Source organism: Tasmannia lanceolata, unplaced genomic scaffold (assembly GCF_043159265.1).
Source record: "Tasmannia lanceolata isolate RefF3 unplaced genomic scaffold, GAP_Taslan_0.1 ptg000037l, whole genome shotgun sequence".
Lineage (NCBI taxonomy): Eukaryota > Viridiplantae > Streptophyta > Magnoliopsida > Canellales > Winteraceae > Tasmannia > Tasmannia lanceolata.
In genome coordinates this window covers 7,890,348-7,906,830 of record NW_027518714.1, presented here as the reverse complement: position 1 = coordinate 7,906,830, position 16,483 = coordinate 7,890,348, and the positions used below count along the sequence as shown (strand labels likewise).

The 16,483-nt window shown below is 38.1% G+C and overlaps 1 protein-coding gene and 1 pseudogene across 1 annotated transcript; both read right to left on the bottom strand.

Moving 5' to 3' along the window:
- Window positions 1-3,761: 3,761 nt before the first annotated feature.
- Window positions 3,762-6,484, bottom strand: LOC143862380 (GDSL esterase/lipase At1g71691-like). Its single transcript, XM_077373420.1, has 5 exons — window positions 6,169-6,484; window positions 5,486-5,613; window positions 5,000-5,248; window positions 4,188-4,443; window positions 3,762-4,048 (listed from the first exon to the last, which is right to left on the bottom strand). The coding sequence occupies exons 1-5, from the start codon at window positions 6,398-6,400 to the stop codon at window positions 3,825-3,827; spliced, it is 1,089 nt and encodes a 362-aa protein (XP_077229535.1). The 5' UTR covers window positions 6,401-6,484; the 3' UTR covers window positions 3,762-3,824.
- A 4,076-nt stretch (window positions 6,485-10,560) lies between these two features.
- LOC143860358 (GDSL esterase/lipase At5g08460-like) lies at window positions 10,561-15,155 on the bottom strand (annotated as a pseudogene).
- Between the last annotated feature and the right edge of the window lie 1,328 nt (window positions 15,156-16,483).

The window sequence follows — 16,483 nt, the reverse complement described above, 5'->3', positions numbered from 1 at the left end:
ATTTTTTTTCTTTAGCCAACCTGCATTTCTGGTGAAGTAGGATTTATACTTGTCCGATTGTGAAGAAGAAAACCCAACAATGTCCCACTGTCAATACAATACAAGGCATAAGCCTCCATGCCTACATCTTTCATTGGTACCTTTGTCATTGTCATGCCATAGTCCATTGCTGTTGTGACTACTACAAAAGATTCCACTGAAGAGACTCTAGAACGTTTCCTATATACCTACATACAAAATGTACTTTGAACAACATTAATGTTGGCCTACGAATACTTTGAACAACATTTTCTTAAGAATGTACTATTAGAGTTTTTGCTCTAAAAAGCTAGTAGAATGACATTTAGTAATCAATAAAGATTTATTTCGTGACATAAATGGGTAATTATACTTATGAATGTGTATTATGTGCTTATTTTATGACACATGTCCGTCCTTAGGTAGCGTAGTAGAAATGCCACGCTAAAATGATTCACAGATCCAATGGAGCAAGGAGATATGGCATTTCGGTTATATGCAAGCTTTAATAGTTCCTGATTGGGAAAGAGACTAGACACCTCTTTTCGTATACAACCAGCACCAGTCTTGCTTACATGCACATGTCATGACGTGACTTATCTCGGTCATCTGGGTAGTAGACCCTAAGCAAGAAGAGTGTGTGCGACGATTGGATCGCGGAACTGAACTGGATCAAATAAAAAACAACTTGTGGACAAGAGAAAATATAAAATTGTTCTCCAGACAGTACCCTTCACATGTCCTTGGACCTGAGGGATCTTATTGGCCTGTGACCCATACTAGGGTCTTAGTCTATCTCACAGCGATTCTAGTTTAGAGTCACATTCAGATAGATAATATCCTAGAGCAAACCCTCGTGACCAATAGTGATACTTAACATGGAATTCTTCGCCCTAAAATTTGGGGAATGACATCTACAATTTTGTCAGAAAGTAGACCTATTAAAAAGTCTGGTCTTGATAAGAGGTTTATCGGAATGTTTTATTAAACATTGAAATGTTTTCAAATGATTTTACAAATGCATTTGGAGGCCGAACACCGCTTGACCAAAATGGTACACCAAAAGTGGGCCAAGGGGGTAAGAGGTGTCCACCCCCCCGTATGACTCAACCCAGTAGATGTAGTCAAGAAGAAAGGACTTGCACATATAAGATGTGACTAAGGGTAAGATGATCTGACGGTCATCTTCAGGGTTACGTTTCGATGGAGGCCACTGACCTAATGCGAGTGTAGTTTAACTACCGAGTAAGATCGCAGTGGCGCCCACCAAATGGTTATGCAGGATCGACCGTCGGATCCCTGCGACGATCACACTTATAACTCGAATGATCGGTAATATCCAAACAGATCATGGATCCGCATTTTATGTAATTACACGGACAGATACGATCTGTTAGATTAATGTGGATATTTATTAATTATATATATATGTATAATAATAAGAGACTGTAAGAGAATTTTTTGATAATAAAATTGGAGCCATATAACTCCCATTGGATGCAAGTTATTAATTAATTAAGTGGATAATTAATTAGTAATTAATCATTTATTTATTATATATTATTAACATGATTAATAATAAGTATAATTATGTGAAATCCAATTGAGGATAGTTATTTCCAAATCGGTTTTGCAAGAGGTCCGAAATTGGAACGGAATTGAGAATTGGAATTGTCCTACACTTTGGATAAAGTTGGTGGGGCCCACCACACGCCCATATCAGTTGGGAGGGCTAGAAAAATATTTTTCAAATGTTCAAGGACTTTGAGTTGCACTCAAACTCCTCTTTGGATATGAATTGCCCAAATAAAGTTTCTATACTTTTAACAATTCGTTTCCAACTAGAACACTTATTGAATAAGGCCACAAAGGGCTGGAGAATGATTCAAAATACACTCTCTCAATCAGTGAGGGCCCCCCATTCATCCTTGGACGTTTGGGAAGAGTCCCAATGCAACTAGTCTTCCCAATTGGATAGGAATTGAGAGAGAGAAACAAGGACTTATCAAAACCAAACTCTTTGTGATTAAATATGGGAAAGGGCTGAACGAATTTTAAAGCTTGTGGTCTCCAAAATTTGTCAGCACCTTCTCCCCCTCTTGAAAAATTTGTTTTCACATCATCTCTCTCCCCTCAAATTGTTCAAAGTGGTTCCAAAATTCGAAGAGAAAGGCTTCCAATTTAATTCTCTGATCTCTACAACAAAGGTACTGATTAGATCGGACTTTGATGAAGTGAATAAGTGTTATTTACATTCACAATCAACGGTACAAATAAAAGAATCCATCGGTTCAACTTTCTGGGTTCGCAGCTTTCAGAACGATTGCAACCGTTTAACAAGTAGATCAAGTAACGTGGTTCCTTGATTTCTTCTTCAAAGAAATATTTATTTATGTTTAATTAACAATAATAACTAATCTAGACTCTAAAATCTTGGGCAAAAGCAAGATTAAAAAGAAAAATTAAAGTTCTATGCGATTTTTGTTTCTGCTGCGTATAATGATATTGCCGAAAGGAGATAACCTTCCTTTATGTACTCTCTTATATATTTTGTCACTGAATTTTTGTTTTAAGTATTAGACATAAGAGAGTGTAAACTGCCACGATAGGAATGATGGCGGTGCCTGATCTCAACAGTAAGATATAAGAAATTATAAATTTATGCAGCATAAATTATTAAATGTATATGAAATAGAGACTCTTGATCTTGTTATGAAGTGACCCACAACATCTTGTTTCCGGGTATCCAATGACTACAAAAATCAATAGTTTAGCTTTTCTTTGAGGAACCCTAAACGAGGCATGGTAGATTAAGTGCTTATAGATCATCCGATCAAGGTGCTCTCAGGAGCATTAGGCGGGTCTTATAGTTGTCCTTTCGGATTAACGGGTCTGATCAGATGCATATATTGGCAAAAGTATGACCCAGTAGAGATTGAGCCTCTATCTCAACGGTCAAGACTTAGTTCTCCCACCCCGAGGCTGGAGGTTCAATCCCAGCTTAAGTATAAAAAAAAGAAAGTAGGATCCAATAATTATCCTCTAAGAATGAGCACAATAGTCCTTTTCTTTTTACTTTATCTATTTTGTGAATACGTATGATACTCCTCGCCAAGATCTTACAAGTCAGTGAGGTCTCGCTTAGTAACTAAAAATACACCAGCCTCCAAACGCATTTCACCTAAGTAGATCTCTCATGTATATGGCCCTTCACACTATTACACATTCACATATTATTTTAGGAAAAACATTTTGAAAATGAAAATCCTTTTGGAAATATTACCGAGCTCGGGTTATATTAAGTTCACACCCCTCATCTTCCCTGGACAGCCCTATCTAGTGTAATTTGACTACTTTTTTTACACTATGTGGGGTGGTCCAAGTAACAAATGGGGTTCCAAAAATGAAGTGACATATTTTGCCTCCCCCTTTCACTCATGGATAATCCTTTTAGTGTATATATTAATATATAATATATATATTAAATTCTTAACGAGCCTTAACGAGCCGAGCCTGGCCTAAATCGGGCTCGGCTCGTTAAGCTTAACGAGCCTGGCAAGCTGGCTCGGCTCGGCTCGTTAAGGATTCGAACCGAGCTCGAGCCGAGCTTTTTTCGAGCCGAGCTCGAGCGAGCTTCCAAGCCCGAGCCAAAATTGACACCCTTATCCGCAAGCAACATCTTTGGTTTTCATGAAGATTACGAAATGGATATGATTATTGAATTAACATCTTAATTTGCTAATCTAAATTAAATTCATTTGAATTTGGCTTCATTTATTATGATCTTACACAGTAAATTACATTGTTTAGAGCTGAATTAGCTGTTGCACATTCATGGGGAACATGCTTTGCAAGGTTCCCTGGTAGGCCTGTTTAGCTGCAATAACATTGAAAGCATCTGTAGGGTGGTATGGATCCCAGAAAACAAAATCTGACCGGTTGCGACACTCCAGAGGCAACAGAGGGAGGCATATGACTTGACCCTTTGATCGCCCGCTGCCACAACACGCCTTGTGTGGAAACTTGAATCCTACAAGCAAAATATTATGCCAAATCAGCACATAAATTCTCAAGTTAGTATGCATAACGTGATTAAAGGAAAATAAGAATAAAAAAATACCCTAAAATGATAAATCATGTGAAAAATATTCCTAGACAGAGAGACATACCATACTGTGATAGATTATCAATAATTTCCATCGTAGCTGTATATACATCCCAATAAAGAAAATGTGCTCCGGCAAGGTTCTTGTTGAGTTCTCTAAGCATTTCTTTGACCTTGGCATTAAATTGCGATGCTATTTCATTAGTCCTATCAACGCAGGCGCTAATGTTTTTTCCGGCATTGCCAATTTGGTTTGGAATACAACCGAGAGGTCCTAGTCCAGCAATTAAAAATTTCCGTCCTCCCATATTGTACAAACTCTACAAAGAATTAAGAAGAAAAAAAAAACCATTATCGACAATCTAATTAGTCTTATGAAATAAACCACTAACACATAAATGTTTTTTTACATATAAAAAGAAGAAGAAATGTCCTTAATCAGTTGAAATGATTTTTAATTACAAGCAATATCTTCATGTGGTGCAACTCAACATAAGGAATAGACCATCCAAATGATGATTAGGCCATCCATTTAGTGGGGTCTCCATAGATCAGAATTAAGGCTAATTGGATGATCCTAACCATCCATTCAAGATCCTATGGATGGTGATATATAGAAGAAAATATAGACAATTATCAAAATATGTGAGTTGCATCATAATATGGTGCAAATTGTATCTGACAATAGCCTAAAGGCTACAGATGGGTGGGTTTTAAAAAAATTTACCCTATTGATCTAGCCAAAAACCAAATTGAGCTTTTACATGCAGAGGTGGGTCCCATCATTTGGTACCAACAAAGTGGCAACAGATACTAGCATTCTTCTTATTATATTTGATTCCTCCTATATTTGGGTATTTTTTTCAGTTCTTTTACCTTGAGCTGTCTGTTGTATTGCTGGACGAGTAATTGGTGAAAAGCCTCTAAAGTGTATTTTTGTGGTGTATTTGAGAGTGGAAATAAGTAATTGTTGATGTAATCGTTACTCCCAATGCACGAGAAGAAGAGAGATTTTCCAAGGAATTCCTCAATTCCTCCTCCATAGCTGCTCGTGACCAACGACCTCAATTCTTCAACCGTTTTTTGGAAATTCAGTATCTGTTCGTCCATTGGAAATAAGTCACCCTGAAATTAAATTTAAACAAGCAAGAATTAGATGTTAGAACTTCTAATCATTATTCCAAAATATAATACATTACAGAGATGAACTTTTGTCCATTGACTGATCATCTGATCAGGATGGGACTTTGTTTCCGTCGTCGGATCAATGGGTCCGATCACATCCATGTGGCACATGTGGGCCCAAATATTTTAGCATTTCTCATTATTATTTCATAAGAGAAGGTGTGAAAGAGCACCCACGAATAACTTTCCGGTGTCGTTAAGTATTCCAGCAGCAGCAGATGCAAAATTGACTCCCTGCAGTATTTTTGAGCCTTTGGTGCTTGGGTTATTGAATGGAGGGATTAGTGGAAACCCTAATAGGTTACCTGCATAAGAAATTTAAAGAGAACTGTTAAGAGATCCTAGTAGGTGGTCACCCATCAACAGTTAAAATGGACCTCCGGCCCTTTGATTGAATGGAAGGGCCGGGCAATCCGATTCTTATCATATGTTTATCATTAGTTACTTAAATCACTTCTAATATTATGATTATTATACTTAAAAATGTAGCCCAAACCTTTCATACGAACACAAAAACATAAAATAATGGGCAGAAAAGTCATGCTATCGGAGTTACTCAAGGGAACTTTTGTGTTTAGAAGTTAATTTTTTTTAATAATTTATGATTATTGATGACTAAGCAATGTAATTTACAAATTATTAATTTATGGTCGGGATTTGCTACGGACCACCGCAGACCGGCTGTTGCATTGGAGAGCAGCCACGTAGGATGAATTAAATGAATAAGACAAAAAGTAAGCCTCTGTGGCTTCTCTCTAATGCAACAGCCGGTCCACGAAATGCCTTCTGCGATGGTCCCTAGTAAATCCACGGAGTATAATAGAAGAAAGAGTTAAGATGACCAAAGTACCCTTCAATACCTAAATGATCTGCGACTGTGCCACCATTGCAAAACCTCCCTGTCACTCCAGCCGGAAAATCGACCCCATTGGGATAGAAATTAGCCTTGGCCAGAGTGTTGAGATTATTGTTATTCCCCGGATCTACTAGTGAGTCTCCGAACACGAACATGGCCAGAATTTGGCCTTCTATGTCAGATTTCACACCCAACATAAGCAACGAGAAGGCCAAAAACCAAATGGAAACTTCCATCCCTGTATGCTGGTGTAATCTCGCCGGAATTATCCTCCACAGATGGCCTGAAAATTATCCGGGATATGAAGATTAGAATGAGGTATAGGGAGACATTTATAGACTGAATTTGTGGTGGGGGTTTGGTTCAAAGGCCAAGTTGAATACTTGGAGCCTCACTGACAAACAGAACATGATCTGTGTTTACATTGCCATGTGTGGGTGTGGGAAAAAATATGGAGCAGCTACGGTGATAATTTTAGAAGAAGAGTGTTAGCTCGTGGGGCCTCCAAATTGAATTGCACCAAAATCCTCTTTGATCGAACGATCACAACCATCAAAATATTGGGGTTTTTGTCCTGATCAAGCACTGTTTAATCTCCTCATTCGCTAATTAAGATTGTTTGACTTTGACCAAGAGGATTTTAGGTCCAATACAATACAAGGTGAGGCCCACCAAGTATACATACGTGAATTTTGAATTAAAAAAACATTTTCAACCCTTTTGTTTGTCTTTTCCTAATAATGATAGCATTATTTGCTTGTCTATTCTTCAAGATTAAGTTATTTTCAGGAAGAAACAAACCAAAAAGGGGTGGAAATGTGGTAGGAAAGGGGGTGGAAATATCATTTCCCATCTGAAGTGAAGTGAGGAAGTGGATTGCGTGTAGCCACATATCCCAGTTGTCAATGAGATTACGCCCACATGGGAATTAAGGTCACCATTTCTTATAAAAAATCGCTGTGTTCACTTTATGAGTTTATGTGTGGGAATTCTTTCAAGTACTTTTCTAAGAGGAACTTGTATTTCCACCTAAATACTTGGATCTCACACCCTTCACCCTCGTTAGTAGGGATGGACATAGTTCAGGTCCAACCCGAAGAACTGAACTGGCCTTTTGGTTCAGTTATGGATCCAAAATTTTGGAACAATCTGATATATATACATATTTTAATGGGGAGTGATAAATCGACTCCCTAATATCTTAAATCGATTCCCCCATGTGTCTTTCTCTCTCCGCTTTCTCTCCCTAACCCAGAGGAGAGAGAAAGACACATGAGGAGTCGATTTAAGATATTTGGGAGTCGATTTATCACTGCCCATTTTAATTTGCCATTTAGACGCTTTATGGTAGGCTTTACCACACAAGATTGCAACTCTTAAATTCACTAATCTTAAAAGCAGACGCCGGGATAAATCCATACTTTTTGACATCTTTCTTAGTTGAAATGTCTGAAGCTGTTAGAAATAATACTCGGCAAAAAAAGAAGTTGGACAAACCTAGAACCGAACCGAACCAACCCGTTATTGATCAGTTCCATGGTTATGGTTCTGGTTCCCAATATTGGGAACCGATAGCAGGGGCGAAGACATGAATTTACACTTGGTGGTGGTGGTGGGGTACTAATTTACACTTGGCTACATTGGTCATTTGGGGGGTGGGGGAGGCATGGCCACTGAACCACCTAAAATGTACATGCATGCAATTTAAGAGGAATTTTGCAAGTGATGGGGGGCCATGGCCCCCATCATGCTATATGTGCCTCCGCCCCTGACCGATAGGGATTGGTTTGGTGTACTCCATAACCGAACCAACTCGAACCATGTCCAACCCTACATGTTACATTGTCCCATCTGATACCCTTTTGTTTTTTAGATTAAGAATACTATAAGGTGACCCCTTATGCACATTCTTGATAGCCAACATTATGAAGACGGTCAACGGTCTTGATTGGCGGTGCAATTTGGGCCTGATCGGGGTCATACTTTTCTAGAATCTAGTAAGTGGGACCCATCCAGCTGTGAATGCGTGCGGGTATTGATTCTAGACTCCGGTGTGTAAGTGATTCCATTAGCGACATGCCGTTATAGGATGTGGGCCGACATCCTTTTGTTCGGTAGGGATGATATATCCACCCCTTTGTTTGTCTTTTCGTAAAAAATGATTTCATATTTAAGAAAAGACAAAAAGGTGAGAATGCAAGTAGTTGTGATCTGAAAATACATATTTGGATAAATTTTCAGCAAGATTTCAGTACTGCCCAAGGGCTGTTGGAAATGAGGTCATTAGGTCAAGGGTTGACAAGTGAACTAGAATGAAATCAGGGAATAGAAGAAATGAATGGGAATCGAGTGGATAACATACAAGAAGGGCCCAGCGTAAACCGGCCATGTGGATGGAAGACTATGTAATGAACCAGCTTAAGTAATAATAGAGTCATTAGTTGGTAGTTATCTGTCAAATGCAATTTCAATTGTAATTAGTTGTAAAAGGGAAGAATCCGTCAGCAGCTGTACAGAATAGCGTAACAACCTGATAGTGACATATTCCTTTTTAAGGGAGTAAACACAGTGAATGAGAAAAATCCCCTTCTTCCACTCTCTATCTCTTCCTTCTTCATTCTCTCACTCTGTTTTCTGCCGTCATTACTCTTCTTCTTCTTATTCTATCTGAAAATTCTGAACTAGATCCCAGATCTGCCATTACAGATTATCATGCAAATTAAGGGGTATTTTTGTTTTTTGTTTTTTTTTGAAAGATTTGGTATCTAGCTAGCTCTAATGGGTAGTCATCAGACACGGATGATCCTAAACCATTGGTCTCAAAATTGAACTAAATTTAGATTTATCACAGAAAACATGAGAAGAGCCGACTAAAAGCTGAGATTTATCACAACAAAAAAAGATGGATGATTACTTAGTAAACATCTTTTATAGTCTAAAATAAAATGCCTTTGAATTTGGCCTCATTCATTGTGATTTCCTGCATGTTGCACGTTCAATGGAACATGGTTTGCAAGGTTTGGTAGGCCTGTTTAACTGCGATAACATTGAAAGCATCTGTAGGGTGGTGTGGTCTGTAGGGTGGTGTGGATCCCAGAAAACGAACTTCGTTCGGTCGCGACACTCCAGACCCTTCAATCGCCCCACACCGCAACATACATTGTGTTCATACTCGAATCCTACAACAAAACAAATATACAAAATAACCCCACATATTCTCGTCTTAGCCTGCATCAGGTGACTTTTTATTGATATGTGTAGTGTATGTGTGTTAGGGGATTGATAATCGCTCTACAATATTTTGATAATGGCGCTGCTCACTTTATTCTTTTTTAATTCACTTTTTCACGCTTTTTCAATTAGTTTTTCATGGCTATTATATTATGATATCAACCTCCAATCAGAAAAGCGTAAAAAAAAGCGAGTAATGCCATTATCGAAGGAAGAATATAAAAGGCTATTTATATTGGCACTACTATGTTTTGATAATTGAACAAACTCAGCTTGTCTTTTCTTTTTTTAATTTGCTTCTCAGCTTTTTGGGAATTGAAATAACCTTTGAGAGCTGTCTAAATAATAAAAGACAATATGAGCAGTGCAATTATAAAAATGGCAGTGACAATATCATTAGCCTTTTGGGAATTGTAATAACCATTGACAGCCGATTAAATGGTAAAAGGCAACATGAGTTAGTGCGATTATCGAAACATGGTAGTGCATATATTAGTCGCCTATAAAAAAACGTTAAAAATTATTTGGGATTTGATAGCATCCATTGCAGAAGGCATTTCGCGGATGTCTTGTTGCAAGTGAGAACAGCCACACCATCTCACTTTTCAGGAGATTTTGTCTTCATTCATGAGATGGCTGCTCTCACATGCAACACATCCACGAAATGCCTTCTGCGATGGACACTAGCAAATATTCCTAGAGAAGCCAAATAAAGAAGGAAAGACAAGGTGAATTAGCACAAATATCTAAACATGGCAGTGCAAATATCAATAGCCTATATATAAGGGAAAAAGAGTAGAAAAAACCTTTAAATAGTAAATTAAAAGAAAATATTCGTAGAGAGAGAGAGAGAGAGCGAGAGAGAGAGAGAGAGAGAGAGAGATTTGTGATGGATTATCAATAATTTCCTTAGCAGCGTTGTATGCATCCCAATAAAGAAAATTTGCTCCATAAAGATTCGTCTGGATTTCTCCGAGCATCAATTTGACCTTGTCATGAAACTGTGATGCCGTTTGATTAACCGGCTCAAGAAAGTGGCAATAGATAACCCTTGCCCCTCCTTTGGCAAATGATAGATCAATAGATAACCCATTCCTATTGTTATCCTGGTTTTCTATTAGAGAAGAAGAGACAAAAATTCATTTGGGTATTTTGATCAGTTCTTTTACCTTGAGCTGCCTACTGAGTAATTGAAGAAAAGCCTCTGGAGTGTAAGTTTTTTTAATGTATTTGTGGTTTTAGATAAGTAATTGTTGATGTAATCGTTGCTACCAATGTTGGAGAAGAAGAGAGATTTTCCAAGGAATTCTCCAATTCCTCCACCATTGCTACTTTTGATCAACGACCCCAATTCTACAACAGTCTTTTGGAAATTCTCTATCTGTTCGTCCATTGTGAAGACTTCTCCCTGAAATTAAATTTAAAAGGACAATTACTGCGGATTAGGTTTCTAATATATTACAGAGTTTATCTTAATTTTGGCCGTAGATTGGTGGGGTCTTTGGAATTTACATGGGTCCCAATAGATGATCGGTCACTATCACATCCACATTCCACATGTGTAATCATGACCATTGATCTTTTCCACCATCATGAATCATGCCAAATAGATATCCCATCCATATAAGATTAAAAACTACAAAATCAAAGGTTTAATTTTTCTTGGCTGGATCCTGAAAGAGACTTCACAGATCATCTATTCAAGGTGGGGTCAACGTCAATGAGCTGGACTTGTTTCCATCCTCCGATCAATGGAACAAGATCAATGGTTTTCACCAAAAATGAGCATAAACAAATTTTACGCGGAAAAATGTCTTTACACCCATTTTACGTTGAAAGAAATGAGCCTTTACAAAAGAAAAAAAAGAAAAAAAGAAGAAGAGGAATGATAGACTGAAGTGCGCCCTTGAAATTCCAGCCTTATGGGCGCCCCTATTGGTCCTTTTCAGCATAGCGCATTTAAGATGGCGCACAAAAAAATATGGAAATGGCTTTGACAAAAATAAATTTGAAAGAGTAATAAATGTACTTAGCTGAAATTGACCAATAGAACTGCCCATGAAGCTGATTTTTGCAAGGGTGCCCTTCATTCTATCATTCCCCAAAGAAAATTTACTGAAAAAGAGAGACCATTGAGAAAGAGCACCCACAAAGGCCTTTCCGGTGTCGCTAAGGATTCCAGCACCTGCAGCACCTCCAGACCATTGGTGCTTGGATTATTGAATGGGGGGATTAGTGGAAACCCTAATAGATCACCTGCATAAGAAATATGAAGAGAATTTTTAGAGATCATATGACATGAATTAAAATAAATCACCATTTATTACAAAGCAATTCAATATATTTAGGCTTTGCCTTATCTAATGATGGTTTGGATCATCCTATGGTCCGGGTCATACCGTACATTTTAATAAAGTGAGGAGTGCGATCATCTACAGTAGTGGTGATATCATTTCCCTTAAAAAACTCCGGATAACAGAATATAGTTAAAATGACCAAAGTACCCTTTAATACCGAAATGATCAGCGACTGTGCCATCATTGCAAAACCTCCCTGGTACTCCACCTGCGAAACCGATCCCATTGGAATAGAAATTAGCCTTGGCAAAAGTTTTGAGATTGTTGTTATTCCCTGGATCTACTAGGGAGTCTCCAAACACGAACATGGCCGGAATTTGGCTGACTGTGTCACATTTCACATACAAAGAAGCAACGAGATAACAAAAAACCACATGGAAACTCCCATACTTTGTCAGTATGCCGGTATAATCTAGCCGGAATTTGCCTTGAAAGATGACTAAATTATTATCCTGGACATGAAGATTAGAATGGCGAAGATAAAACATTTGTATAGCAAAGTAAAGCTCTTAGTCTTTAAAAGGAAATAAACTCCTCGCAAAAGATGACTGTGTCACATTTTTACCTAACAAGATAGCCCACCAAAAAAAAGAAGAAGAAATACAAGATCTATGAATTTACTTAACAAGATATACAAGATCTATGTATTTTACTATTAGCCTAGTTAAGAGCATGGTTTAAAATTTCGACCGAAATCCGAAATTTCGGATACCGGTGGGGACCGAAACCGGAATTTTCCGAAATTCCATTTTTCGCCTGAAATTTCGGTTTAATGACATTATTTATTTTAAAAAAAAAGTGTTACAAAATTTTGGCCGAAATTTCGAAATTTGGGTCCGGAATTTGGAACCAAATTACCAAATTTCGGACCGAAATTTTGGCGAAATCCAAAAATTCGGTTTTTGGTGGGCATCCAAAACGGTTACCGAAACCGAAACTTTAAACCTTGGTTAAGAGAGAGTCCGAATAAGGCAAATGCAAAGATGGAAGATGGCCTTCTTGACGAGTGTTGTTTCGTTTCGAGAGAGATCATTCTCTCACGTTTCTATCATTAGCATTTTTCACTCTTTACATAGGAGATTGAAGAATCTGCCATGTTTCTCCCATATAGAAATCTATTTCGTGAAAGACAGGATGAGAGGCGATTTGAATCGCACTCTTTCTGATTATCGCAAAAAAAAAAGTGCATTTATTTCAATTCTGAAATGCTCATGCAGTAGCCGAAAACTGGAGCCTCGTAACTGAGGGTTCGGTCCCTTGTGTCTATCTTTTCTGAAACGCGGGTCTTCTTAGTGGGCTCGGCACCACTATCCCTTACTAATCTCTGCATCTTTGATCCTGACGGGTAGATCATCCAATGAAGATGATTTTGTAGTATGACGTATTTACGTTGGAGCTTAGCAACTGAATGATTTAGATCTTTGAATAAAGTGGGACCACTCTATTTTCTTAAAAAAATAGGTGCACCTCCATACATACATACACCATATATATAACACATATTTATTAGATTATTCATTTTGCCCTTAATCCAATTTCCAAACCTTTCATTTGATGGGCCCAATGCAAATTTAGACCTTTCCTCGAAAAATCATCTGCATATGATGATCTTAATGCTAGGATCGGTAGAGGCTGATCAGAGGGTTTGGATCATCCTATGGAGATGATTCTATGCGCAAGGCATATTTATGTTGGGGCCCAACAAATGAAGAGTTTGTATCTTGGACTCCGATGGACCCAAGTGTTTTTAAAAAAAAAAAAACTCTTTTTATGTTGTAAGGTGGGCAGAGAGAGAGAGAGAGAGAGAGAGAGTACTCTTAGTAAAAAAGTGCGTACTGGCCATGGCATTTTTCAAAAAGTACTAAGGCCCACTTCATAGGATGATCCAAACTATGCATTTAGACCTGGCAAACGGGTGGGCCGGGCCGGGTCAACCCGCGGGTGATGCGGGTGCGGGTCATACGGGCCGGGTTATCAAATGACCCGCATTTTTGCGGGTCAAAATTCTCGTGACCCGCGACCCGCGGGTGATGCGGGTGCGGGTCATACGGGTCGGGTTATCAAATGACCCGCATTTGCTACCAACATTTTCGATGAGCGTATATGTGCACGCACAATGCCCACTTGCCGAGAAATTACCAAAAGAGAAGCTTGATAGCAAATTATAATAAAATAAAAATCACATTGAAATGTTAACAACACTACTGGGCACTCTCACTTTATTAAAAGTATGGTATTGCCCACACCATAGGATGATCCAAACCGTCCATTAGATGGGCCATAGCCTAAATAGGTTATGCTCCAAAAATCATTTCCATAGGATGATCCTATCCCTCCAATCTTGATGTTAGAGGGTTGATCCTAACCCTCTATAGATCGGAGGGTTAGAATCAACCGATGGAAATAATTTTGGAGCATAACCTATTTAGGGTACGGCCCATCTAATGGACGGTTTGGATAATCCTAGGGTGCCGGACATACCGTACTTTTTATAAAGTGAGGAGTTCCCTCATAAAAAAACAAACAGCGTGAGTGACGATAACATTCTCACAAAAATTTAAACATACTGTAAAAATGCGGGTGCCCGCGGGTTGACCCGACCCGACCCGTGTTTTTGCGGGTTGGGTCACCCGCGGGTTGATTTTTCACGGGTCACGAAAACTTAGACCCGTGCCCGCAAATTTGCGGGTGGGCCGGGTCAACCCGCGGGCACGGGTCACTTTTGCCAGGTCTATATGCATTTGCCGGGCCACAATGCAAATAGGCTTCATCTTGTAAATAATCACCATAGGATGATCCTAAACCTCCGATCTGGAGGGTTAGGATCATCATGTGAAGATGATCCATGGAGATGATTTATGCCACAGCCTATTTACTTTGTGACCTAATAAATGAAAAGTTTGGATCATCCTATCATGTGGGCCCTATGATATTTTTTAAAAAATATCAGACTTCACGCACATACCACATATAAAATCTCGAGATTAATAGGGATTTTTAAAGTAGAAAGTGATGTAGGATCATCCTATGAAAATGATTTTTGGGGCACAACCTATGTACAATCGTACTTTAAAAAAAATACTAGTTTATACGTTCACACATCATATAAGCAATATATAGTATACAAATTATTTATTTATTAAAAATATTTCTGTATAATAGAATATATAATTAAAATTACCAACGTATCATTTTATACCTAAATGATCCCTGTTACTCCAGCTGGGAAATCGATCCCATTGGGATAGAAATTAGCCTTGGCCAGAGTTTTGAGATTGTTGTTATTCCCTGGATCAACTAGTGAGTCTACGAACACGAACATGGCCGGAATTTGGCCTAGTGTGTCACATTTCACACCCAATACAAGCAACGAGATGGCCAAAAACCACACGGAAACATCCATCCCTAGTCAGTATGCCGGTGTAACCTTGCTGGAATTTTCCTTGAAAGATGACTTAACAAATATCAGAGACACGAAGATTATAATATCGTAGATATATAGACATTTATATAGAAAAGCTATTGGTCTTGAAAAGGAAAAAAAAATCCTCGTAGCCATGTTTAAGATTGAATTGGGAGATATTTAACGACCAAGATATACAAGATCAATATAAATTTATTTAACAAGATATACAAGATCTATATGTTATGTACAATTAGCCTAGTCAGGCAAGAGTCCAAATAAGGTAAATGTATTATGTATAGATGGAAGACGGCCTTGTTAACAAGTTTTGTTGAACTTTGGAGACATTCTCCAATCTCCCATGTTTCTATCATTATAGGGAGATGGCAGAATCTCCCATGTTTCTGTCTTCAAGAACTATGTTTCTATATATTAACACCCCTTCTCCCAAACTGAACGTTCCAAATTGTTTGGAACGGAGAGGCTTGGAGAGAATTTCAGCAATCTGATTATGACTTAGCAAAAGAATGTACACATAGAACTTGTGGAGGGACCCGTTCGCGAACGAAATAAAATCAATCTTGATATTATTCGTCTCTGCATGAATTGCTCGGTTAGTGCAAAGATAAATGATGCTGATGTTGTTACGTGCCTAATTGGCCGTAACAGAACTAAGCATGAAAAAAAGATAGAGAGGAACCTCCTAAGGCTCAAATCGAGACGATGACTCTCCTAGAAACATAAGTTTCCTTTGTTGTAAATTTTTCTTCTTCCTCATTTCATTGAAATACATAAACTTAAATACAAGTACAAAGAGAATACCACATTGTCAACCCATTTGCCCACTTACATAACCCATTTACCCACTTACATGAATAATACTAAATAACTAACACCCATAAATCTAAAAAATATAATCCTACAATAACTACTTTGGAACTTCATATGCACCATAACTTGCATGTATCATTCCTTTTCCCTTACAAACAACAATGTCCTGAAAGTCGACTTATTAGAGAAAAAACTTTATTAGAGAAAATCTTAATAGCCGTGCTCATTCGAACTCCACCATTAAAATCCATTGTAAACAAAGTTGGGAAGAAATAAGATTTTTCATTGAGCCACTTCAAAATGATGAAATGATTGAATGGTTGAACAAAATCAAGATGATCCTTGGTGGTGTCTTTAACAAAACTATCTTTAGTCGCCGTCAATTCTTTCAATTTTTTATATTTGAAAACCAACATTTTCAAGATTCTGTTTTTCTTAATCGTTGCTCATCCCCTCATGCTGATTTTTTTTCAAACTTTCCATAAATTGTTATTGTC

Coding starts and splice junctions, on each gene's coding strand:
- LOC143862380 (XM_077373420.1), bottom strand. CDS start 6,400: ATGGAAGTTTCCATTTGGTTTTTGGCCTTCTCGTTGCTTATGTTGGGT. Junction 5,614..6,168: donor CACAGTCGCAGATCATTTAG/GTATTGAAGGGT, acceptor TTTCTTATGCAG/GTAACCTATTAGGGTTTCCA. Junction 4,444..4,999: donor AATACAACAGACAGCTCAAG/GTAAAAGAACTG, acceptor AATTCTTTGTAG/AGTTTGTACAATATGGGAGG.